The following is a 24,371-nucleotide window of genomic DNA, read 5'->3' as shown; positions in this document are numbered from 1 at the left end:
TCAGTACCAATGAAAATATCAGGTAGGATGATGAAAAGTGAATGGAAGAGAGGGAGAATGTTATCAGGAACCTGTGGACGTGTACAGGATGTCCATTCCTTGAGTGATCTCTGCATCTTTGAGTGCATTTCCTTGTTTGCTTTTGTCCATTTTCCCACATCTGGCCTCAGTCAGAAGCAAACTTGTGACCTTGTGTGGGTGTAAGAGTGCTGTTCATTGAAAGACTGTCAGAAAACAGTGATTTGTTTTTTTTTCCTTTATGCGATGTTACAGGAAATTGGTGAAACAATCTTATTTACTTTGACAGCTTTTGAAATTTGAGAATAGCCCACTTTTAAAACATTCTTTTGAGTGATGTGTTATTGCTGGGTTGTTAAGCTCTGGTTTTGGTGGTACTCCTCGATTTCCTTCAAGGATCTTACTGTTGCTTGGATATCTTAATAGTTTCTTAAATATAAACATTTGTAAACCCATTTTAGCTGATCTTTTAGAAATAACCACCAACACAGGCCCTATGAGTAAAGTATCTGAATAAAAAAAATTGGGATGCTTCATGTCCAAAAAATCTGCTTAACCCATTCCAAGGGATGTCCTGCATTTACAACCAGGAAATTTGCTGGAGTCATTTGAAATGTAGGATTGAGGTTCTTGTGCATCACTTACCCTTTGGCTGTTCCCTCCACCTGAAAGTTTGCTGATGATGGTGTGGAATTGTCCCTGTTACACGAAGCTGTGGTGAGATGCAGTGCTTTTCCCTGGATTTCCCTGTTTCTTAACCCAGTCCTGGGCTGAGCCCCAGCGTGGGCAGCAGGGGAGGGGGGGATTCTGCCCCTCTGTCCCTGTGCTCAGGTGAGACCCCACCTGCAGAGCTGCCCCAGCCCTGGGGCCCAGCACAGGAGGGACCTGGAGCTGCTGGAGAGAGGCCAGGGGAGGCACCAGGATGATCAGAGGGATGGAGCAGCTCTGCTGGGAGGAAAGGCTGGGACAGCTGGGATTGTTCAGCCTGGAGAGGAGAAGCTTTGGGGTGATCAAATTCTGACCTTTCAGTGCCTGAAGGAGCTACAAGAAACATAGACAGAGATTTTGGACAAGGGCCTGGAGTGGCAGGACAAGGGGGAATGGCTTCCCAGTGCCAGAGGGGAAATCTGTAGAAGAAATTGTTCTCTGTGAGGCTGCAGAAGCCCTTGGCACAGGGTGCCCAAGAAGCTGTGGCTGCCCCTGGATCCCTGGAAGTGTCCAAGGCCAGGCTGGACTTTGGGGCTTGGAGCAGCCTGGGATAGTGAAAGGTGTCCCTGCCCATGGCAGGGATGTGGTACTGGATGAGCTTTAAGGGTCCTTCTGATCCAAACCAGTCTGGGATTCACACCCAGGACTTAGTTGAACAAGAGGTGAATTTTGTGGACTAAGTCAGCTCAGCTCAGCAGGGCCTGAGGAGGGAAGAACTGTTCTCCTTGTCCATGGATGAGGGGACGGATGAGAGGTTCTACAAGGTCTCTGCTGACCCAGACCATTTCCATACCAGTAATCCCTTGCATGTGTAGCCTACCTCCAGCCTGGAAACAGTTCCCTGTAGCAGCCAGGAACCATCTGAAAAAGCCTGTACTTGCACTTCTCCCAAAGTCATCTCTGTAATTTTCCTGTCTCCACAATGTATTGTAAGATCCCATCTTTATTTCTCTTCTGTTCCTCAGAAGCCATTTGTTGCTGGATATTTGACCATGGAGATACTTGAGCAGCTCAAAACCCACCTGTGGGTGTTTAAATCCATCCCCTGCAGCTCTGGTAAGCACTCAGTGCCAGCTGTTCCTGGATGAGCGCCCTGTGCCCATCCTGGTGTCCCAGCATGTGGGCACACCCCAGCTCTGAAAGCATGAATCACCCACAGATCCAGCACAACAAAAACAAGCTAGAAATGTCACATCACTTCCTGCATTCAGCAGTGGGCAGAAGCACTTCTGAGAGTCTGGAAAGGTGGAAGAGAAGGATTTGCCTGGGAGATGTGGAGGCCAAGAATAGCTGTGTTGTCTTGGAATAGCCAGCCTGGGTAGATGAGAGCCCTGGGTGTTGTGTATTTTAAGGAAAGCAGGGATCCAGATAATCCAGGAAGTGGAATGCTGAGTGTTGGGGGTTGATGATCAGCACTGAGGTGTGAAGGGTATCTGAAGAAACAGAGGTTCAGGAGATGGATTTATGCAATTGCCAGAGGACTGAAAAGCAGCTGGATGGTTGAGGAGATGTAAAAGGTGGAATGGTTAAATGGAGATGGATAAATCTTGGAATCATAGAATGGTTTGGGTAGGTTAAAGCCCATTTTATCCCACCCCCTGCCACAGACAGGGACAACTTCCACTGTCCCAGAGTGCTCCAGCCTGGCCTTAGACACTTCCAGAGATCGAGGGGCAGCCACAGATTCTCTGGGGTAGTGAAGGCAGGGAAGTGATTCCAGCCTTGTGAAACCTGTTAAAAATGTCAAAATGTGAGTAAAGATTTTACTGCCTCCTTTCCCTCCCAGCCAACAAACTCAGAAATCAATCCAAGCATAATCAAAACACGTAATTGCCTCCGTTATGGTCAGTGCCTATTAAGAAGCGACAAGAGGGATTTTTAAGTGTAAGATCCCCCAAAAATACCTGGAAGGAAAATCCTGGAACAGAGGAGTGAAAGCATGCTTGAGGCTTGAGAGATGTGATGTCAGATCAGGGAAAGCTTGCAGAGCGCAGGGGCACAGGAGGGGTGGGAGAGGCTGTTCAGGAATGATGGGGACAAGTGGCTTTGATGTGCAGAACTGGCAGGGAAGGAGGAGCTGGAGGAAGGCATAACCCTATTTGGGGCTCGGGTACTGCTGGATGGAAGCAGGAGGAAACTGAAGGTCAGGCTTAACAAGCAGAGGCAAAAAGGAGGTGGGGAACAGGAGGGATGTGCCTCAAATAATGAAAATCTGGCCTGGGACTCCATTAATAGACTCCAGTCCAGCTGCCCAGGCTGAGGAGACTTCCCAAGAAAACTGGTGAGGTGTGAGAGGAGTCTAAATGTACCATGGTATATCTGAGGTGGTTTGTTTTGAAGGATCCTTGTGCACGTGGCTCAGGGGTTCAAGAAATAATCTGTGATTTAAGTGCAGAATGTGGTCACTGATAATGTACCAAGAACCTGAGAAAGACAAAACTTCTGATTTCCTGCTCTTTTCTAGAAAGGAAACCTGAATTCCTATGAAATGGCTTAATTTAGGCTGGGCTCTGCTGAGGAGCCTAAGGGGTAAAAGCCAGAAGGGGAGTGTCCCTGAGTTACTGGAGTTTGCTAGCAGGTGATGGCAGAAGGAATGCTTGGGATTTACTGGGAGTGTTCCGAAGGTGTGGAGGAAGGCAGGCTGGCTCCTGTACAATAATGGGATGTGCATTTGTTTTTTAGGGGTCTTTTGAATCCTGGTACAGACTTGTGGCAGCTCTCTGGATTAACCAGCCTTACTATTTGGCATCTGGCCTAATTTCCAAAGCTAGGCCTAACTTCTGGCCTGATAATCTCCAGTATCAAAATCTTCAGCTGGTTTTGAGAATGGCTGGATGAAATCTCTGCTCAGGGCGTATGCACATGTTAATTCTGACATGTCATGCACTGAGCTACTCAAACACATCTTCTGCCACTACTCGAGGGTGTATTTAACACTACTCCTCTATTGACTACAGGCAGGTTGAAACACTCATTTCTGGAAAACAGACAAGTTTAGTGTATTTATTTTTACAAAGTTTAAATAAAATCATCTTGGAGAAGGAAAGAGGTGGCATATAAATTCTACTTGAGAAAATGTAATTTTCTTCAATAAAATGAATGCACTTAACTTAAATCAAATTAGCTTAAATTTAATTAATTTGGCTCATGTTCATTGTCCCAACTTAGTTTGAGATGATTCTATTTTTATTACACCACTCAGCTTTTCAGCCATAAGATGTGGAGACAGTTCCTGGTGTCCTGCAAGGAGCACTCAGAGGGGCTCTTGACAAAACATTTCCTGCTGTCAGAGAGATTTTACCTTTTGGATTCTCTCCTCTGTGTTGTGTAACCCCAGGGAAGGACCCTTGGAGAGAAACTGCTCCGGCAAGGGAGAAATGGAGAAGTTTTTCGGATGGAATCCAATACCTGTCTTGTGGTAAAAGCAATGAAACTGATCTTTGGACTTTAATATCAAATTATATTTTCATTATTAACACTTTAATGTGTAACTTTAGCTCTGTGTGCATATTTTATGAAGACAAAGGTTATTGAAGAATGAACTGAGCTACTCCTGCCTAATATGGGTTGTATTTCTTTTAATCTTTTTATGTTAATGTTAATTTTCAGCTGAAGTCTCCTGGCTCTGATATCAAGTTTAGGATATCTTCTCTCTCTCTTCTTTCTGGAGGCACCATCTCCACAACAGGAGTTTCAAATGAACAGTGTCACAGCCAAACAACTTCTTTTGTGACTCAAAACCTCCTGTGAAAACAATATTTTATAAGTAAAGACCATACAGAGGGGTGGGAAACAAGAATAAATAAATTCATAAGGCATGAAAAAAATGGTGTTTGGGGACAGGAATGGACAATGAAGAGTTCTAAACCTGTTCATCCATCCTATAGCTGCATTGCTTGTTAAAAAGACAGGAAATAAATCACTGCTAGTGATGGAAGCAGGAAACAAAAGTTCTTCTCTCTCCCTTTCTCAGTTATACCATAAAGTTCTTCTCTTTTGTGAGTTCAGTTGAGTTTTTTCTGTGCAAACCTTCCATCTCTTTGTCAATCTTCTTTGTTCAGTGGGAATCAACAGCATTAAATAATTTTAATCCTTTTAAATCATCATCTCTAGGATGTTCTGCTGGCAGGAGGGTGGAAAAGTATCCTTGGAGTGTCTGGAAGGTTTCCTTGCCCACAGCAGGGGTTGGAATGAGATGAGCTTTAAGGCCCCTTCCAGTCCAAACCATTCTGGGATTCTCTGGCTATTACTGATATGTAGAGATGGAAAATAAATAACTTTATAATTAATGTAATTAATTATAGGAACCAAGAAAATAGCTGGTTTGGGGTTTTGGGGGTGCAAAATTGAAATAAACCTAGAGATTTTTGTATTGAAGTAAAAATGGCTTGTTAATTAACTTCTCCATTGCATCTTTCCCAGCCAGACCTAGGGGCAGCTGTAGGGTTCTTACTGAAGTTTGAAATGACTTTTTTGATCTCTGTTACTGAGGCTTTACTTTGGCCTTGCAGTGGCATCTCATTGACTCTTAGAGAGTCATTTCTGCAAGAAAAGCACAGAAAATAACAGGCTTAAAGAGTGGGGAAAGGAAAGAAGCAAAACCAGTAGTCCCGGGAAGAATGGGGGCAAGCAGGAATATTTGAAGTGAATTATTTGAATGTAGATACAGAGAAAATGCTGAGGAATTTCAAGTTGCTGGTGAAATTTTACTTCAGCTCCTCATATAAATTTTTTCCCTGTTGTGTCTTTGCTTTCTAAAAATGCTGCCTACAAGTGAGGGTAAAAACTCAAGAGCTTAATAACACAAGGGCAAGGGACAGATGCAGCATCAATGTTCCACTTTTAAAATGTGTTTATTTATGTGGAACAGACCCAGCAGCTGGGAAAAGGGAATTGAGGTGGGAGCAGGTTTGAGCTTGAAATTCCATCTTAAAAATCTTCACGTTCCTGAAAGGTCTTATCCAAGGAGAGGAGAATGTTAAATCAAACTCAACTGTGCCAGTCCCAGAGCATGAGAGCACTTTAATAGGATTGAGTAAATCCAAGAGTCCATAGGCTGAAATACTCATGTGTTAATTGCTCAAGAAGTGTCAGTAAAAAAAAAAACCTGGAGTAATGTTTGGATTTTTGGAACCTCCAAAGCTGGAGAAAGAGATGAATTTGCACTGTGAATTATTCACTGTAGCACCAGCACAGCCAAATATTTGCTTATGCTTGAATAATTCTTCAGGAAAGCATTTAAGCATATATTTGACTTCTGCAAACAGAGTTAGTCACACCTGCAGCTAAATCAGAGCCAGAACTGTTTTAACTCAAAGGTGAAGTCTTCCCTGGCTTTTCTCCTGGTTGGAGGGGTCTGTGAGATGGGATCTAGGACTGGGCATGGGAGGGAGGCTGTGGGCTGATATTCACCCTTCTGGGATGTTCCAAGCTACCAGAGGTGATTCCTGAGCTGGAATTAGGGTTTATTTTTGTGGCTAAGCCCCAGCTGAAGCTGTTCTCCAGCCTAGCAGATGTGCTCTGGATGTGCCCCACCAGTGAGAGGGGCTCAGAGCCTGGGTATGAGAGGGAGGCAGTAAGCTGATCTTCAGCCTTCCAGGATGTCCCAAACTGCCAGAGGTGATTCCTGAGCTGGAATGCTGGAATGAGTTTATTTTTCTGGTTAAGCCCCAGGTGAGGGTGTTTTCCAGCAGATGTGCCCCCCACCAGTGAGAGGGGCTTAGGGCCTGGGTGTGGAAGGGAGCTTGTGGGATGAGATTTATTTTTCTGGGATGTCCTGAGCTACCAGAGGTGACCCCTGATCTGGAATTAGGGTTTGGTTTTTTGGTTAAGCCTCAAGTGAGGGGGTCTTCCAGCAGATGTGCGCCCCCAGTGAGAGGGGCTCAGGACCTGCTAATCAGAAGTAACCCCCCTGAGTTCTTCAATGGAATTCATGGATATGAATTCCATGCCAGGTGAGGTGACTTGAGTGTTGAACAGCATTGTGAAGCAAAACAGTTCGGGTTTTTTTGGTGAGTGTCTGTTCTGTGGTTAAATAATCTCTTAGAAGCTTTTTTGCTCATGCTGGCACTTCAACAGTTACGAAAATCAAACATTTGAGACACAAAGTTTTAATGAACTGTAGCTTTAACCAAGGAACACTGTCAGACTCTAAAGCAAGTTCCTCTCCTTTTTGGCTTCTGTATGAGGCATTTTCCTGCTGTTTTACTGGCATTTCTGATTTATTATGGCATCAGTTCTCCAGAATAAGCATTTGCGCTCCCTATTTTATGTCTACAAACTTTAAGGGAGTTCAGCTGATCCATAATAATAATGAACCTTATAAAAAAACAGTCCACTATAATTTTTTGCTGTGTTAAAGCTATTTAGTTGCATCAACCTTTAAAAAATAAATACTTTTAAAGATTTATCACAATTGTAGGATGCAAAGAGCATCTCCACTAAGCAAAATGGGTCACTCCTTATGCTTGAAGGAGTTCAGGCTTGTTGTGGAAATAATAGCACAGATATAAATGGGTATTTAATTCCTTTATAAATGCTGAGTTACTCATCCAGCCACAGCAGTTTCTCAGGAACCACTGTTTTTGACAAACATATTAAATAGCAAATATTTGTTTACATGTCTAATGAATTAATAATGCTCACTTAGTGATTTCTGTTGAAGTTTGTCAGGGCTTTGAACCAACTGTAGGAGCAGAAAGTTCAAAGCATTTGCCTCCAAGTTGTTTCAGATTTGCTGCTCATGGAGAGCACCCAGAGAAGTTGCTGCTGGTGGCAGTTTGGGTGGTGTGGGCACTTCCATAATCCATATTTCCTATGGAATTGGGTGTGGATGTGGCAGTTCTGTTGTGAGGGAGCCAATGGATCTGGCTTGTGGCAAACCTGGCCCAAAATTTAGATTTTTTAGATTTACTTTTTTTTTTTTTTTCCCCTCATTGAATTATTTCAAGTAGTCAAGAAAGATGTGGAGCTATTGCTATAGGAGTGAGTCCAGAGGAGGTCATGGAGCTGCTTCCAGGGCTGGAGTACCTCTGCTCAGGAGCCAGGCTGGGAGAGCAGGTGGTGCTCACCTGGAGAAGTGAATTATCCAGGGAGAGCTCAGAGCCCCTTGCAGGGCCTAAAGGAGCTCCAGGAGAGCTGGAGAGGGACTGGGGACAAGGGATGGAGGGACAGGGGACAAGGGATGGGGGGACAGGACACAGGGAATGGCTTCCCAGTGCCAGAGGGCAGGGATGGATGGGATATTGGGAAGGAATTGTTCCCTGGGAGGGTGGGCAGGCCCTGGTCGAGGTTGGCCAGAAAATGGTTATTTATTTTTACCGAGGCCATGATCCTGCCTGCTCCAGCTTCTAATGAATGCAAAGTTTTAAATCCTGTTACAACACCAGATCTAGAAGTAAATAACTATTGGAAGTTACTGTCATATTATTGTTCCTCTAAATACATTCAAAGTACTTGGATGTCATAACTCATATTTAGATTGGTTTTGTTTTTAATTCACCTTTATCATCTCTTAAAATTTAAAATTAGAATATTTTTCAGGAAAATGCTGAGTCTTGTAGGCATTTTTGTGTTTTTACTTTACAGATCTTCCTTCTCTCATCAGTTCATAGTTGTTCCTTGCCCTGTCTGGAGTTCAACCTTATTTTTTAGAGGTCAACCTTTTGGCACTTTGGTAAATTGTGATTTGTTCTGAGCTGTTTCCATGTTAGCAGAATCATTCGAATTTAATAATCTAATTTCCTGTCCTTTATACTCCTGGCTTTTGGGGGCTGTTGGCTGGTTTTTTTGGTTGTTTGTGGGTTTTTGTTTGGTTTTTTGTGGGTTTTTTTTCTTTTTTTTTCTGGTACAAATTGAAGGAAAAACCAGGATTTTTCTTCTGCTGTAGTCCAGTTGCATAGAAAGCTGCTGCTTTTGGGAGCAGCAGTGTTGCTATCCTTGTGGTTTAACTTGACATTTCATCAAAGTCAAAAATAAATCTGTCAAGATTCCATCCTAAAAATCTCTCAGGAGCAGACTCCACTCAAGGGTGTCAGCTGAGCTCTGAGTAACTTTCTAAAATAGAACATCGTGATTGGAGAGCTAGATTTACTTTGTTTTTCAAGGTTGTAAAATCAAATATCAGAGACCTCAGAAGTGGGTCTGTGCACTTCTTTTTTAGGACTAATAACACCTAAAATCTGTATTTGGATGGGATTTTCCTTAGACTGACCTGAAGACTCCAAGAGTCATCTGAACTACTGTATTCTGGGATTTGAGGTATAAAAGGTTGGAGGCAAATACCCCTTAATGGAATCATACTGCTTCAAGTAGAAAAGCAGCTGAGCCCAGTTCCTTCAGGAACTTTTGTTAGCAGGGGAGGAAGTAGTGGTGAAATACTGAGAATCTCCCATCCTCAAAATTCCCAGGAGGTTTGATAATGATGATTAATTGGAATCTATTTGGCTAATGTGGAAGCAGCCTTGATTTCCAAGTAGTCAGCAGGAATATATCATGGTAAAAGTAATTTTGGGTTTTTTTGTGAAGGTTCTGTTACAAATTCCAGAATGACTTTGGAATGGGCTAAGTGGAGGTTTGGATGACAGTAACCAAATGAGCATTTTTTGGGAAGGAGAAGGGAGGCAAAAGGCCCTTTTGAGGTTTCCTCTCACATGGGAATAATAGTTCCTTTGGGAAGTCTGGAATTCTCCTTTGAGCTGTCTCTAACTCCCCGTTTTGCCACTAATTCCCATTTGAGCTGTCAGGGTTGCTCTCTGAGGTTGTTCCCTACAATTCCCCAAAAGAAGCTGAGAGTGAGGAGAGGGGAGTTGGGTCTCTTCCTCCAGGGAATAGATGAGAGTATGAGAGGAAATAGCCTCAAGCTGTGCTGGGGGAGGCTTAGGTTGGATATTAGGGAAAGGTTCTTCATGGAAAGGGTCGTAAAGCACTGGGAGGAACTGCCCTGGGGAAGTGATGGAGTCTCTGTCCTTGGAAGTATTCAAGGCACGTGTGGATGTGGCATTTGAGGACAGGGTTAGTGGTGACCATGGTGCTGGTGCTGGTTGGACTGAATGAATTGAATGGGCCTTTCTGACCTTAAGAATTCTGTGACTCCACAATTCCCTGGTGGAATTTGGACAGAAACAGCTCTGGAAGGGCAGGAGAAGAGGAGGAGGAAGGAGGGTGCTTTGCATGGCTTGAATGCCAGGTTCTGTGACCTGGAGCTGCTCTGTCAAGACAAACATGCGTTTGAAACGGGAAAGAACAGTCCCATGAGATCTGTGCTAGGGCTGCACTTGTTTGATGACCAATATTGAAGTTTTTCCTGGAATTGCTGCCTGTTGCAGTCTGTACCAACCTCCTGCTGCTGGTCAGGTTGGGAAGAGTCCAGCCTGAGGGGAGGTGGAGTTTGGAAAGGCCTCTCTCCATCCTAAACCCCCAGAAGAAAAGTCGAGCAATGTGTGCAGTGTAGAATTTTAAATCATTTTGCTGCTGCCCTTTATTTCTCCAGAATGTTGGTAATAAAATCCAATAAAGTCACCTGCAATCCATGGCTTTTACAAAGGGAGAAGGAGCTGTGCTTGCTGTGAGGGAGCCTCATAAATCACATATTAGAATCATTGAATTTAGGAAAAACCTCTGACATCCTGGAGATCCCAGCCATGTAATCTGTCCAGCAAGCAAACTAAATACATATATATAATGCATATCATCAACCACCTAGGAACTTTAAATACTTGAGTAAATATGGGCCACTCAGTCTGGCTTATTACATTTACCTATTTTTTCTCCTCCTGTGGAAAAAACCCCGCCAGGTTTTCCTTGAAAACTCTTGACACACGATTGTTTTGCAAATTTCTTTGATTTTTAATAAAACAATTACTTTAATAAATACTATAACTTGGTTTATATTGATTAAAATATCTCTTCATTCTGTGCGCCTGTCATAGTATTTATCCCAAACTTTATTTATTTGAAGGAATAGTTTTAATAATTCAGTTCTGGGCTGTAGAATTGTGCTAATTCATTTTATTGGAATCATGAATCAGAGATTTTTTTAACTTTCTAATGTTCCATACTCCAGGTATGCTCTGGAGTTCAGTCAGACCTGTCTTGGGGATTTTGGTGGGGGATTTTTTGTTTGGGCAGGTTTTTTTTTTTTGTTTTGGAGGTCTTGGTGGGGGAGGGAAGGGAGAGGGTTGTGGGTTTTTGTTTTTCCTGGGAGGGTTTCTCTGTTTTGTATTATTGTTTGTATGCTTTTTGTTTGTTTTTTTGTTTCATGTATTTTTGGTGGTTTGTTTGGGTTTTTTGGTTGTTTTTTGTTTTGTTTTGCTTATTTATTTTTTGGGGTTTTTTCCTCGTTTGGTTTTTAATTTTACTTTGTTGGTTGTAGGGATTTTTTTGGTCTGGTGCTGGTGGTGCTTGTCTCATTTTCCTGGACACAACCTAACAACCTGTGTCCTTATTTAAGGCCATCCTCAGGGATCATTCCCATTTTTCCTAGGCAATGCCTTTGAATCCTGGGTCTCCCTGGCCTTTTGCAGTGAACCCCCACTTTAATCAGTGCAATTTCTCTGCTGCAGTTGCTTCTCCAAAGTGCTTGAAAACAGGAAGGACAACATAAATACTTTATTTCAGGGAAATTATGGAAATCAGATCTGATTTAAGCCAGAACCTTGCATTTTCTTGACTTTGAGGGTTGTGCATGCACAGTTATCGAGTTAATGAGAACACACATCCTGAGTAATGCTAATGGCGCTCTCCTTCCTTATTTTTGTGACTGAAACAATGCCACACTCTTACAGACTGCATATCCCCTATGTAGGAGATACCTGTGAAAGAGTTTGTAGTGGCTCAGCTTTGTGCAGGTTGACTAATAAATGTGTCAAATCCCTCTTTTCCAGCTCTGCCTTGAGTGAAGTTTGACGGAAAATGGTCCAGCAGCTTTGTCTCTGGAAATGGTTCACAGTGGGGACGGCACTTGCTGCTGTCCTGGCATGGGCTCTGGCCCAGAATGATGAAGGTAAGGGTTTGGCTGAGGGGGTGGAGCTGTGCGAGGGCTGGGACATCTCTGGAATTGCGTTGAAATGTTTTTTTCCCCCCTCAAAATTATTACTTGAAGAAGTAATTTGGTAGGAAAAGAGGTTACAAGAAAGGTCTGTGTGTGTTTTGTGCTTCATGGCTTCAGCATCTACTGATGATTGCATTTTTTGAAGCTGTTGATTTACCAGGCAAGATAAAATCTTCCGTTATGATTATTCAGTGTTGGGCTCGAGCATCAAAATTGGTTTTGTCTTATTCATTGTGCAAGCTTTTCCAGTAAACTTTAATTTGTTTATAAATCAGCAGTTGTGGTTAGAACAGGAGTTTGAGAGAATTATTAATGACCAAAATACTGGGAAAAAATCAAAAAAATCCAGTGAGGGTTTTCTAGAGAAACAATACTTCAGAAACCTGCAACATGGCACCGGTAGCTCGTGTCACTCTTCAGAGCATCTTGATTGAATTTAATTAAAAGACACCAGAAATGTGTCCTGCCAGTGATCTCTGGTAATTAAAAATTACAGCCCTGGATAGCTGATTAGGGTTTATTCTTTTGAACAATTTAACAGCATTGAAAGACAAAGTCTGTCAGAGTTGTTCCTGAATACTCTTGGGAATAATGAGTGGGATAAGTGAAAACTGAGTGTGGTTTCAGAATGTCTGTAATGAAGTTGCTCATTATCCATGGCACTCCATGTGGGTAGAACTGTAATTGTACAAATTTATGACTTTAGCATCCTTTTTGGTTTAAAAACCTCTATTTTGTCAGTTAGGAAGTGCTTCCATGGGAAGTCTTCAATCTTGCTTGATTTATGCTTTGTTTTTTGCTACTGAGTCAAAAGTCTCTGTTTCTTGCTCTCCTAATCGCTCTCCAAATATCCTTTTATTCCCTTCCATCCCCCAGCCCAACCCCATGTTATATTTAATGTCCATAATGTACAAGAAAGCTAATTTAATTTTCTCCATTTTCACACCGTGTCATAATCACTGTCACTCCTGACACTGAAGTGGACGAGCTGCTCACATTTCACATATTCACTCTCTGCTGGGGTGCAATTAACAGGATTTTAATCATTTATTGAGGTTGAGGAGAGGGGCCATCAGGATGACGAAGGTTGACCTTGGTTTGAGGTGGTTTGAGGAGGGTTGGGTGGAGGAGAAGCAGCAGGATGGCCTCTGAGGAGAATATAATGGGGATTTTTGGTTGAGGAGCCATTTCTGGTAAGGCTTGGGTGATGAAATGTGCAAAACACAGATGGCCCAGACAGGACAGGAACAATTTGATCTCCTGAAGGAGAAAAAGGGATCCCTCAGGTTTCCATTTCTGTTCCTTTGTACTCGTATGACAAATTCTCATCTCTGTGTCCTTATCCCAAGATTTTTCAGAATCCTTTTTCTTCCAGGTTATTTAGAGGAAGGGAAGGGCCACCACTCTTTAATGGCAGTGTCCTGTGACTGAGCAAATACAGCAATTCCCTTACTTCAAAGGGTTATAAACATAATTTTTGTGTGAATTTTTTTGGCCTGGCTCGTGCTAATTTTATTTATCACAGAACCCATTTGATTTTATCCTTGGTAATGGTTATATGACCTGAACAAGGCAGCTTTGTTATAAGGAGTATAAATTTGCTGCCTGTAGCCAAAATTCTTGCTTTTTCAGGGGGACTGTTCAGAAATCCTGTTTCTGGGGGAGCATGCAGCACCCTGATACAAATTGAACTGATTTCCTCCCCCACACTGTGTTCAGGAAAGGGTAAATGTAGCTAAAAGCACTTTGGATAAATTTCACAGTGAAATAGAGAAAAAATGAGCTGGAATTGGATTTAAGCCAAGGTGGGGGACTGGTGACTCAGCAAATGGGACCCAGCTAATGAGGCAATGCTTATAGAAATAATTACTTGGAAATATGTTTCTTACAGCTAAATAGAAAACTCTGTTAAGGGCTGGGCCTAAAGGAGTTCTGATGTGCAGGAGCAGAATCTGTAACCTGAAATATAACATAGAAAAGATGTGTTCTTCTGGCAATTGCCTTTAAACAGTGTAGTTCTCTTTACAGCAGAATAATACATACAAATAAATAAAAATTCAGCTCTGTCAAAAATGATGTGTTGTTTCTTTGCACTCAGCATGCCAATCCTCCATTTTCTGGGCAGCAGCTGTGGATGTTGACTCAGTTTCTTTCCCCTCTTGCTGTGCTTTGCTTCATTAGCTCATAATTTCTCTGTTTCATATGTTTTGCTTGACCTCCTGTGTCACCAAATCCTCCCCAGCCACAGCAATTAATGATGTCCCAAAGTAACTTCATCCAGGAATGCCTTGGTCAGGCTGCTTTATTCCTAGACTTTGCAGGAAGTTTCCCCATGATCCCATCTGCTCCTGATGAAATTCAAGTACTTCCCATCTACTGTAGTCCCTTTGTATTCAAACACACCCTCTAATTATTAAAAAACGCAATACTTTTTGTTACAGAGCCATGCCCATCAGTCCTGATTTACTGTTGATGAGCCCATTCAGTGTTTAATTTCAATTCTTTCGTCCTGTAATGCTTTTGTTCAATCCTATGGTACACCAGAATAAATGTTAGGCTTGAGTGTGGATGGGGAATATTGTGAGTATTTTTGGTTTGATTTTCTGAAAAAAAGAGATCTGGTTTTACAATTGCTGCTGTTGTCTCTCTTCCAAACAGGAGAAATGTTGCAAAGGTTTAATTTTTTTTTTTTCATAGTCTTTTAGCCTAAGTTCAAATAGAAATGTGTTACTTGTAGCTGTGCAGTACATGAAATTAGGTCAGCTGAAATCTTTCATTTTTCCAGTGCTGCTCTACTGAATTCTGAGGCTAAAGGAATCAGGGAGGAGGAAGGTGGAAACGCTGGATCAAATTTCTCCCTTTTTTCTTCTCTCTAATCCAATGTCTAGAGCTGAAAGAAAAAATTAGCAGCAACTTTTGGCCAGCAAAGAAGGCTGCTGAATTCAAAACTCTCTGCTCTTTTATGCCAGACCAAACCAATCCAGCAGCAATTATTTGCCAATTAACATATTTAATTACCCACATTGAGTCCATACCCTTCATGAAAATACAAAAGTGAGCTGGAGGGGCACCAATAATTTATTCTTTACTATTAAAAGATGAATAGAAGGCAAAAATCATTCTGATACCTTTTAAAAACCAAAATCAAACGTGAAGATCCACCCACAAAATTTGCAATGGATCTGTTCTTGGTGTTTTCAGAAGTAGTGTAATGGGGCTGTGAGTTGTGGGGATCTGTTTCATACCATGGAATCTTTGGAGGGTTTTTGAAGATTTTTGGGATGCTGCTTTTAAAGTTGTTTTGCTCTTTTTTATACATGAATGAAAAGAACACTTTAAGGTCCTTATATTTCTCCTGAAGATTTATAGCTGTAAAGGAAGAATAGTGACAAAGATCCTGAATTCATATGCTCAGGGATGAGCCTGTCTTGGTCCTTTTGTTATCTTGTAAATTTGGGGTGTGTTTGAGGGGCTTCTCCAGGGGCAGGAGGGGGAGTGCTGGGCTTGATGTCACCTGTCCCATACATTCCCCCGACCCAGGGACCTGTTACACCACCCTGTCACACACCAAAAATGTCAGTACTTGGGTCCCACTGGTGTTTGGTGTGGAGCCAATGCAACCACAGGATCATTTTGGTTGGAAAAGACCTTCAAGAGCAGTGAGTCCAACCATAATGCTGGAGATAAGGATTTCTAGAAGCTTCCACTCCAGAAATCTCCTGGAGCTGTTCCATGAAATCATCCTTTCTGACTCACTTGAGGAGTAATACTTGTTTATCCCACAGGAGATGCAAACAGGATGTTAGATGTATTTCTCTTGGGATGTATGGCTGAGAAGGAATGCTCTTTTGATTATTTAATTTTGCTTTTTTCAACTCTATTTTGGACTTACCACTTTAGTTCTTCCAATCTTCTGGTTTCAGACTCATTTCCTTCCTTTTCCTTCCTTTCTGCTTCACTGTGGAACAAGAGATGAGCCATGGACACCTGCACTGTGGAATATGGATCTCAGTGCTGGCTCAGTGGTTTTGTTTCATTCTGAAACAAAATTTCACAAAATAAAACTAATCAGAAGATTTGCTCATCCAAATATGGATTTCATTTCCTAAGTGTTCAGCAGATGGATATTTTTTTTAATCAGAATGTAATAAAAAACATTTAAATGGTCTTTGGCACTACGCTGAGTGGGGGTGACTTTTTAAGTAAGGTTTTTTTTCTGTGTAAAACACAACTGTTTACTTGTGCCACCAGGACCAAATCCCTTCATCTGTTTTTCAAGGCCCCCTCTATTAGTTAATGTCTGTATTCAGTCTAACTATCTTCTGCTACAAAAACTGAATCACTGAGAGGCCTTACAAATCACCTTAAGAGGCTATTTTAGAAAGAAAATAGTTTCAGATCTTGATCTATTACTGTTGGGCAGGAAATTAACTGGGGAAAATGCATATTTGAGTACCTGGAGCTCATTGATCATTCCCTGAGCCCTGCAGATCCAGGGAGAGGAGAGAAATGCAACCAGGTTCTTGCCTGAGGGAAAGTGTCTGTTCTTGGGAACAGAAGTCATTTGTGTTTTATGGGGACTTGCTGCATTTGGTTGGGAGCTGTGCCATTGATCCTACAGGGAAAAGAGCTCTCCTTGATGTTGTTGAGTTGTAGTGGAGCCATTAAGTTCCTCTGAAGGGTTTAGTTCCTCAAAGTGTCTTTGAGTGCCACCAGCAGCACTTTGAGGAGACAAGATGAATTTCCCTGCGGTGAGAGGTGAGTTATTCACAAAATAGGGGCACTGAAACAAGGTTCATCTCAGTTAATGTACAGATTTTAGCCCTGGTGAAAGGAACTGAGGATCCTGGGATCTCCCTGTGGCTGTGCTGTGAGGGATGAGGCATGAAGCTGCTTCTGGAGAAGGAGGAAATCCCAGATCCCAACAGCTTTGGAGTCACCAGACTGTAGGACCTGGCAAGGAATGAGCCTCTTCCAGGCACTGGGAGCATTATTTTTTTTTTTTGTTACCAAGATGGGGAAGGGCCTGGAGCATCTGGGTGCCCAGGAAAGGCTGAGGGAGCTGGGGCTGCTCAGCCTGGAGAGGAGCCCCAGCTGAGAGGGGCCCTCAGGCCTGGCTGGCCCTGGCTGCAGGGAGGGCTCCCAGCAGGGCCCAGCCTCTGCTCCGGGGGCCCAGCAATGGCACCAGAGCCACGGGCAGGGCCTGATGGCAGCAATTCCCCCTGGCCAGGAGGCACAACTTCTTCCCTGGCCACTGCCCAGCCCTGAACACATTGGCCACAGAGGCTGTGGGCTCTCCTGCCTGGGGCTGTGGCACAGCTGTGTGCACACAATGCTGTGCCCTGGGATTCTGTGGTTCTGCCCATGTGTTGGATTGTCTAGATTTTAGGATATCAAACATTGATGCTCTTTCATTCCTTTAGGATTTAACTGTCCTGAGCCGTCCCTTGGTGGCAGAAGGCTGTAAGAACTGACCTGGTTCTTTCTTCCAAGGGCTGGGTTCCTAAAGGTGCTACTCACACCTGGTAAGGGAACTCCTGATGCAGGAAAACCAGAAACCCCCCTAAAATTGCCCTGGAACACCTTGTGTCCCCTCCAGAAGAGTCACTCACACTTCGGGACTTGCAGCTCTAACTCCAGTGAAAATTTTAGGGCCAAACTCCTAAAAATCATCAGCCAGTGTCTGCGTAGTCATATGTTGGTTTGTAGCCGTGCAGTCTTTGTGTGAGCAGAGCCGCTGCAGCTCTGCAGACATGAACTTTCTGGTTCATTCTTAAGTAATGAAGACATTTTGTATCTGTTCTAAGCAGCAGGAAGACTTAGAAGGCCACAACCTTTCCTTTCTTGTTTTCTCTTTAGCAGAAACACGTTTGCAGCTTTGTTGGGCCACTAGATTTTAGTACCAAGGCAGCTCACATAAACGGACACTGTTTCCTAACTAGGAAGCCCTAAAATGTAAATGTTTTAACTTCGGAGGAAATCAGGCTTTGAAATTCAGTTTGAGGGACAATAATTAAACTAGTTTGACTTCCAAAGAACTAAGACACTACAACTGACAGGATTTAAAATCTGCCTCAGTGTCATGTCTTCTGCCTCATACTCCACCCGTAATTTGCATTGCCTGCTCAGTTTTAGTTTTTATTGGCAATACTGTGTTTGTAGCAACAGTTTGGAAGCGCAGAATTCCCATGTCTTGGTGACATGGAAGGTCAGGAATCCTTGCTTTACCTGCTGCCTCTGTTATATTCCAAACCCCCTTCTCATTTCTCCTTGTCTCAGTCTACCACTAAGAATTATTTTCTGAATCCTTATATGAGATTGTCACATGTGGACAGATAAAATATGATAGACACTGCCTCCCTCTTACTGTGGTTTAATCTGTTTATTTTTATGGGAAGTATCTGTTTTAAAACAAGGCACAGGAACTTCAGCTAGATCGAAACTTGATTTTGTAGAATTTATTTTCACGTAACAGGAGCAGACTCAGGGCTGTAGATCTCAGGACATGGAGTCTGTGTGTTCTGAATCACTTCAAGTGCCCAGAAATGTCACCCTGAAAATTAAGCCTTCTGATAATGTTTTCATAGTTTTAGTTACTTTTCCATGAAAGTCCTATAAACATAAGTTGTTTATCACATTCCATCTAAGAAACATCTTTTGATGGACGTTTTACATGACCAGTGTGCTTGGGAAGGTGGTCACTTAATTATCCAATCCCTGGTCATTGTCGAGAATCTATAAATACTGGAGTCAGAGAATAAAGGCACTGTTTTTTCTGTTCGGATACTGAGAATCATTTTGTGTCCTCTAGTGACACAGAAGCCTTCTTGTTGATGGTGATTATGGACTCTTCCTTCAGAAGGCTTTAAACAGGGATCTGAGTTTTCCAGAACCTCTGGAAAGTCTGGACTTCTGCAGGGGCTGAGTTCCTGCGCAAGCCAGCAGGATCTGTGTCCAGTTCTGGGCCCTGAGAGCCCAGAGAGCCCTGGAGGGTCTGGAGTGTGACCAGGGCAGGGAACGGAGCTGGGGAAGGGGCTGGAGCCCCAGGAGCAGCTGAGGGAGCTGGGAAAGGGGCTCAGCCTGGAGCAAAGGAGGCTCAGGGGAACCTTCTGGCTCTGCACAACTCCCTGACAGGAGGGGACAGCCAGGGGGGGTCGGGCTGTGCTGCCAGGGAACAGGGACAGGACAAGGGGAAACGGCCTCAAGCTGTGCCAGGGGAGGCTCAGCTTGGACACCAGGAGGAATTTCTCCATGGCAAGGGAGCTCAGGCCTTGGCAGGGGCTGCCCAGGGAGCTTTGGAGTCCCCATGCCTGGAGGTGTCCAGGGAAGGGCTGGATGTGGCACTCAGTGCTCTGGGCTGGGGACAGGGTGGGAATCAAAGCTGGTCTTGGTAGTCCTGGAGGGCTTTTCAATCCTCAGGGATTCCATGATCTCTGCTGTTGTGTACAGTGGGAGCCACCTCCTGTGTCTGAGCAATAATCATAAGGGCTGAGCTCTCCCAGCTCAGTTTAATGCGTTCATTTTGCAGTGATCATTTTCACATTAGGGTATCATTACTGCTCAGCTGTTGTCTGTCATTAAACAGAGGCAGGGTTTTTTTTGACTGAAACTCATGGAAACTCTGGGATTTTACATGGAATGCTCGTGGTGAAGGAAATATCTGGGGATTTGAACCAAAAACCCTAACCCCTCCCTAAAACCCAAAAACAAACTCTCTCCCTCACACCTTTTCCACAAACATTGCTGTAATTTTTGAATGCTCAGGTGCGATCACTCTCAGCCAACACACGTTGATCTCCTCCGGAGAATCTGCTGGAAGACAATATTTTTTTATTTTTTTATTTTTTCCTTACATGGTGAAAAGAAAACTTCTGGGTTAGACTAGAAAAAGTAGTAAGGAAAAATAAAACCTCTGTGCTTTGCAGTATTTATTAGACAGTGTATTGAGGCATGGTGAGTTTTAAATTGGCAGAGAGATGAATAGGTGATACATGTAGGCAGTAATCAAATGTTTAAATAATGCCAAATTATGCTGCTGCACGTTCTTAAACATGACTGCAATGAGAAGGGCCAAGGTAGTGAGGAAGGAAGGAGAGAAACTGTGTTCTTCGATTGGATTAGAGAGGAATGGGATTTCTCTGCAACTGAAGGCTCAGTTTTAGTCAGAATTATCCTGGAAAGCTGATTTGCACAGGAAGAGCGGTGTGAGTTTGTTTGCCTCCAATATCATTTCAGTTCCCTTTTGTGAACATAATGGTGCTTCAAGATCACTTTTCATTTCAGGAACATCTTAATGGGGTTTAAGTTCAGGGAATTGCAAACTCATGGGCATCTTTAAATGTTCAGAGCAGAAGACCATATAATCAAAGAATTTTTTAGGCTGGAAAAGACCTCTAAACCTTGGACTGATCCCCATCTTGTCACCAGCACAGAGCGCTGAGTGCCACATCCTGTTCTTCCTTAGACACCTCCAGGGATGGGGATTCCAAACCTGCCTGGGCAGCCCCTCCCATGTCAGACATTTTTTGGTTCTGTACCAGAATATCTTAGTTTTAGTCTCTGATTTGTAAGCTGGTGATGATTATGCCAGAAATATTGATGCAACATCAAATATTTGGTTTATTTGTCCCTTTTAACAGGATATCTAAAGGGGCAGGAGTTAATGATTTGACCTAGTGGGCAAGTCTGCCATGGGATAATTTCACACCTTGTTTCTTACCAGGGCTGTTTGAAGGGAATTGTTTGGTCCTAGAGGGGAACACAGAGTGTTGAACAACTTGGGGTCCCTCATTTAAACATTTAATTTGATCCCCCAGTTGGTCTTAACTTAAACCAAGGTTTCTAATGTTGCCTGGTGTCGCTTTTCTCTATGACCAGTTGGCCAATGCAGCCTAATTGTGTTTCTTGAGAAGTGGCCAGGCTTTTGATTCAATTCCAAATAAAACAGCACAAAAATTGATTACTGCAAAATCACATGAAATTTTGAAAAAACTTCCAAGAAAAAAAATAAAATCAAAGAAAAGAGAGTGGGGTTTTTTTCCACATAAAAAACTGGATGAAAGTTTTTGGTGTTTAAATTCTATTTTCCCATCTTCTTACATAGAAAAAATGGATTTTACTATTATTTTATTTTAGTACTGTTAAGAGGTTTTACTCTTTCAAAAATTTTTTTACTCTTCAGACTTTTTGTTTCATAAAATGGTTGGGATCTTCCCACCTGAACTATTATAAAGCTCAGTGTGCTTCTGATCTGTTTAGAAACTGAAGTTTCACATCCACAAGTCAAAAACTTCAGCTTTGCCTTTTTTTCGGTGTTTTTTTTTAATCCTTCCAAGTTTTCCTTTACTAATTTTTATTGCAAAACTAACTGCACCAATCTGGGCAGCGTTCTTTGTGAATTTCTGAAAATTTGAAGGGTTTTGTGCTAAATATAAAACAAAAGAGGAATTTTGTGGAGAGGGACTTTTCATGGGGATGTAGAGTGACAGGGCAAGGGGAAATGGCTTTAAGCAGAAGGGCAGGGAATATTGGGAAGGAATTGTTCCCTGGAATTGTTCCAGGAGGCCCTGGCACAGGGTGCCCAGAGCAGCTGTGGCTGCCCCTGGATCCCTGGAAGTGCCCAAGGCCAGGTTGGATTTTGGGGCTTGGAGCCACCTGGGATAGTGGAAGGTGTCCCTGCCTGTGGCAAGGGTAGAACTAAATAGCCTTTAAAAAGTCCCTTTTCACTCAAATTATTCTATGATTCTGTGCAGTTATTCTTCTGGTACACACAGAAAAACAAAGGAAGTAGATTTTTCAATGCTTTGTGGTGCTTTTGACATTTATTTTGGATTTTTTACTGTTGTATTCATAGAAAATATACAGAGAACTCCAAGTTAATGCTCCTAATCCATGTATCAAACAAAAGCCTCTTCTTACTCTGTAGTGCTCTTTTCCATAGGATTTGATGCTGCCCCATTTAATTGAATTGGGATAGATTTCCTACCAGGAGAAAGGTACTTTGTGAGTGTCTCATAAGAATCAGATCTTATAGAATATGGTGTTTCAGTGAAGAGGAAGCTATAAACAAAATCTCTATCAACAAAGCCAGCAAAATAACATTTCTGGGTGATTGATGGCTGCTGTGGAAATAAATTCAAGGCTGTGAAAATTTCCTACAGTTGCATATGTTAGAAAAGATAAAATATATGGGATGTTCAAATACAAATGATGTGCAAGTGCATTTTTTGTATTATTTACAAAAGAAAAAAAAAATAAAACAACTACCCAAAAAAACCCAATAAATGGTGAAACTGTAACTCACAGAACGTGCCACATCCAGCCTGGTCTTGGGCACTTCCAGGGATCCAGGGGCAGCCACAGCTGCTCTGGGCACCCTGTGCCAGGGCCTGCCCACCCTCCCAGGGAACAATTCCTTCCCAATATCCCATCTATCCCTGCCCTCTGGCACTGGGAAGCCATTCACCCTTGTCCTGCCACTCCAGGCTCTGGCCCCAAGTCTCTCTCCATGTTTCCTCTAGCCCCTTCAGGCCCTGGAAGGCCACAATTTGGTCACCCCAAAGCTTCTCCTCTCCAGGCTGAACAATCCCAGCTGTGCCAGCCTTTCCTCCCAGCAGAGCTGCTCCATCCCTCTGATCATCCTGGTGCCTCCCCTGGCCTCTCTCCAGCAGCTCCAGGTCCCTCCTGTGCTGGGCCCCAGGGCTGGGGCAGCTCTGCAGGTGCTGTGTCTACTGCAGAACTCATCCTGCTTCTCCATGCATCATGTGGCTTGGAAACACAGAGTTTTTCTTCAGAAATGCCCTGGACAAATTTCTGGGTGAACAGTAAAAACATGGAATTATTTTAAAATGAATATTATATTTTAGTTGAGAAGTAAATGAGGAACACTGGCCCTGGGCTCCCAGTGACATTGAGGGTCCTGTGGCCACTGAAAACAGATGTGGCCTTTATTGCATCTGCTCTTTGCAATCTCTCAAAGGTTCCACCAGTGGTGTCCATCTCTCAAACCTCCAGTGCCCAACCTGCAGGAAAGCAACATTATTTTTCATTTAATGAGCTTGGGCAATTAAGAAGGTGTAATCAAATGGAGCTAATCAGGATGACACAGCCTCCTGCCTCTGGAATGCTGCTCCAGTCAACTGCTCCTCATATCTCCAGTTTGATCTGTTTAGGTAAGAAAATAGATGGGGAGACTGGCACAGGCAGTGGTTTTCCAGCTCCAGGGACTGAGCACTTCCATTTCCAAGGCTTGGTGTTTTTATTCTGCTCAGGAGATGGTGATTTAACAGGTGAGGAGAGATTCTGCTTGTGCAAGAAACCTGAAGGTACCAGGGTATTTGAAATATCACTGAACTGCTCAGTGTCCAAACTCCTTCCACATAATTAGCTCCACATAATCACTGACCCCACTCTTGTCTGCTAATTAAAATAGTTATGAACAAGCTGCCAGGGATAGGCAAACTGTGACTGGCTTCAGATAAACAACTGGTTTCTTCTTTATCCAGAATTAAACCCATCATGAACCAGAATTTTGCCCCCAACCAAAACCAGCACCTAATTTTAAACTTAAAGAATATTAACAATCACACATAGAAAATAATAGAGCTCCCAGAGCTGTGCTCAGTTGTTTTCTCACCAATCCTGTAGGTAGAACCCTTGTATAATTAAGTACTGGAGGTCTGCAAAGAAAATACCTTATCTGCTTGTTCTTCCCGTGTAATCAATGGCTTGGGATTTATTGTGCAGCTGGCTAGTACAAAATTAATCAAGCTCTCCATTTCAGCCAGCCTGGAGCTGGAGCAGAGGCTGAGAAGCTCCGTGTCAGGTGTGCTGCTTCTTTATCAGTGTCTGAGGGTGAGATAAAATCAAAAAATAGGGCTTCAAAAACTGAAAGGAATTAGGAGGGGAAGAGTTTGGGCATTACTCAAGGCTAAGAAGACCTTAAATCCTACAGAAATACCCATGCAATTGTTGTCTCAACTGCAGGATTATTTCCTGGGCTATCTCTGAGGGGAAAACCTTACAGGAAGGATTTGAAAGCGGCCCTGAATCCTTTTATTTCCAGCTATCAGAAATGAAACTGAGTCCAGCTTTAGGCTTCACTTTGTCCTCCTGCTGGTGGCTTCTGTGTAGCCTGTGGCTACACTGTAGCTCTGTATGCTCTGTAGCTACTACGCCTGTAGCTCTGTCCAAATTACTCTTGTATTTTTTATGAATTATAATTTGTACAGCCAAGAAAAAAACACATTCTTTTTGCTGCCCATCTTTGCTGGTGGAAAACTTCCCTGGATGTGCACCTGTACTGGGCTGACTTAGCAAGGACACCTCCTAATCCTGTCCTTTCCAGGCAGGTGCTGCTTGAAGAAGGATTTTATGTGTCCCTAGGTCTTTGAAAGCATCACTGATCTGCAGAGGCTGAGATTCCTTTGGCACTTCCTATTTTCCATAGGAGCCAAAACAGTAAGCAGAGTTGTATCCTTACAAGGACAGATGATCAGTCTTAATTTCTGCCAGCAAATATACTAATTTTGTATATATTTATTATTATTATTAATAATAATAACAATAATAACAATTTTTTAAAAAAATATTGTCT

At 42.8% G+C, this 24,371-nt stretch overlaps 1 protein-coding gene across 9 annotated transcripts in view; it reads left to right on the top strand.

Moving 5' to 3' along the window:
• PCDH15 (protocadherin related 15) overlaps window positions 1–24,371 on the top strand; it is a 532,955-nt gene that overhangs the window by 248,564 nt on the left and 260,020 nt on the right. For all 9 annotated transcript variants that reach the window (XM_086900046.1, XM_086900037.1, XM_086900044.1 and 6 more), the window contains one exon: window positions 11,610–11,728. In XM_086900046.1, the coding sequence (XP_086756172.1) occupies window positions 11,638–11,728 (91 nt within the window). In that variant the 5' untranslated portion in view covers window positions 11,610–11,637. The remainder of the gene's footprint in view (window positions 1–11,609; window positions 11,729–24,371) is intronic.

Source organism: Cyanistes caeruleus, chromosome 8 (assembly GCF_971803275.1).
Source record: "Cyanistes caeruleus chromosome 8, bCyaCae1.hap1.1, whole genome shotgun sequence".
Classification (NCBI taxonomy): domain Eukaryota; kingdom Metazoa; phylum Chordata; class Aves; order Passeriformes; family Paridae; genus Cyanistes; species Cyanistes caeruleus.
The sequence above is the reverse complement of the archived record's forward strand: the minus strand, read 5'-3'. Positions and strand labels throughout refer to the sequence as shown.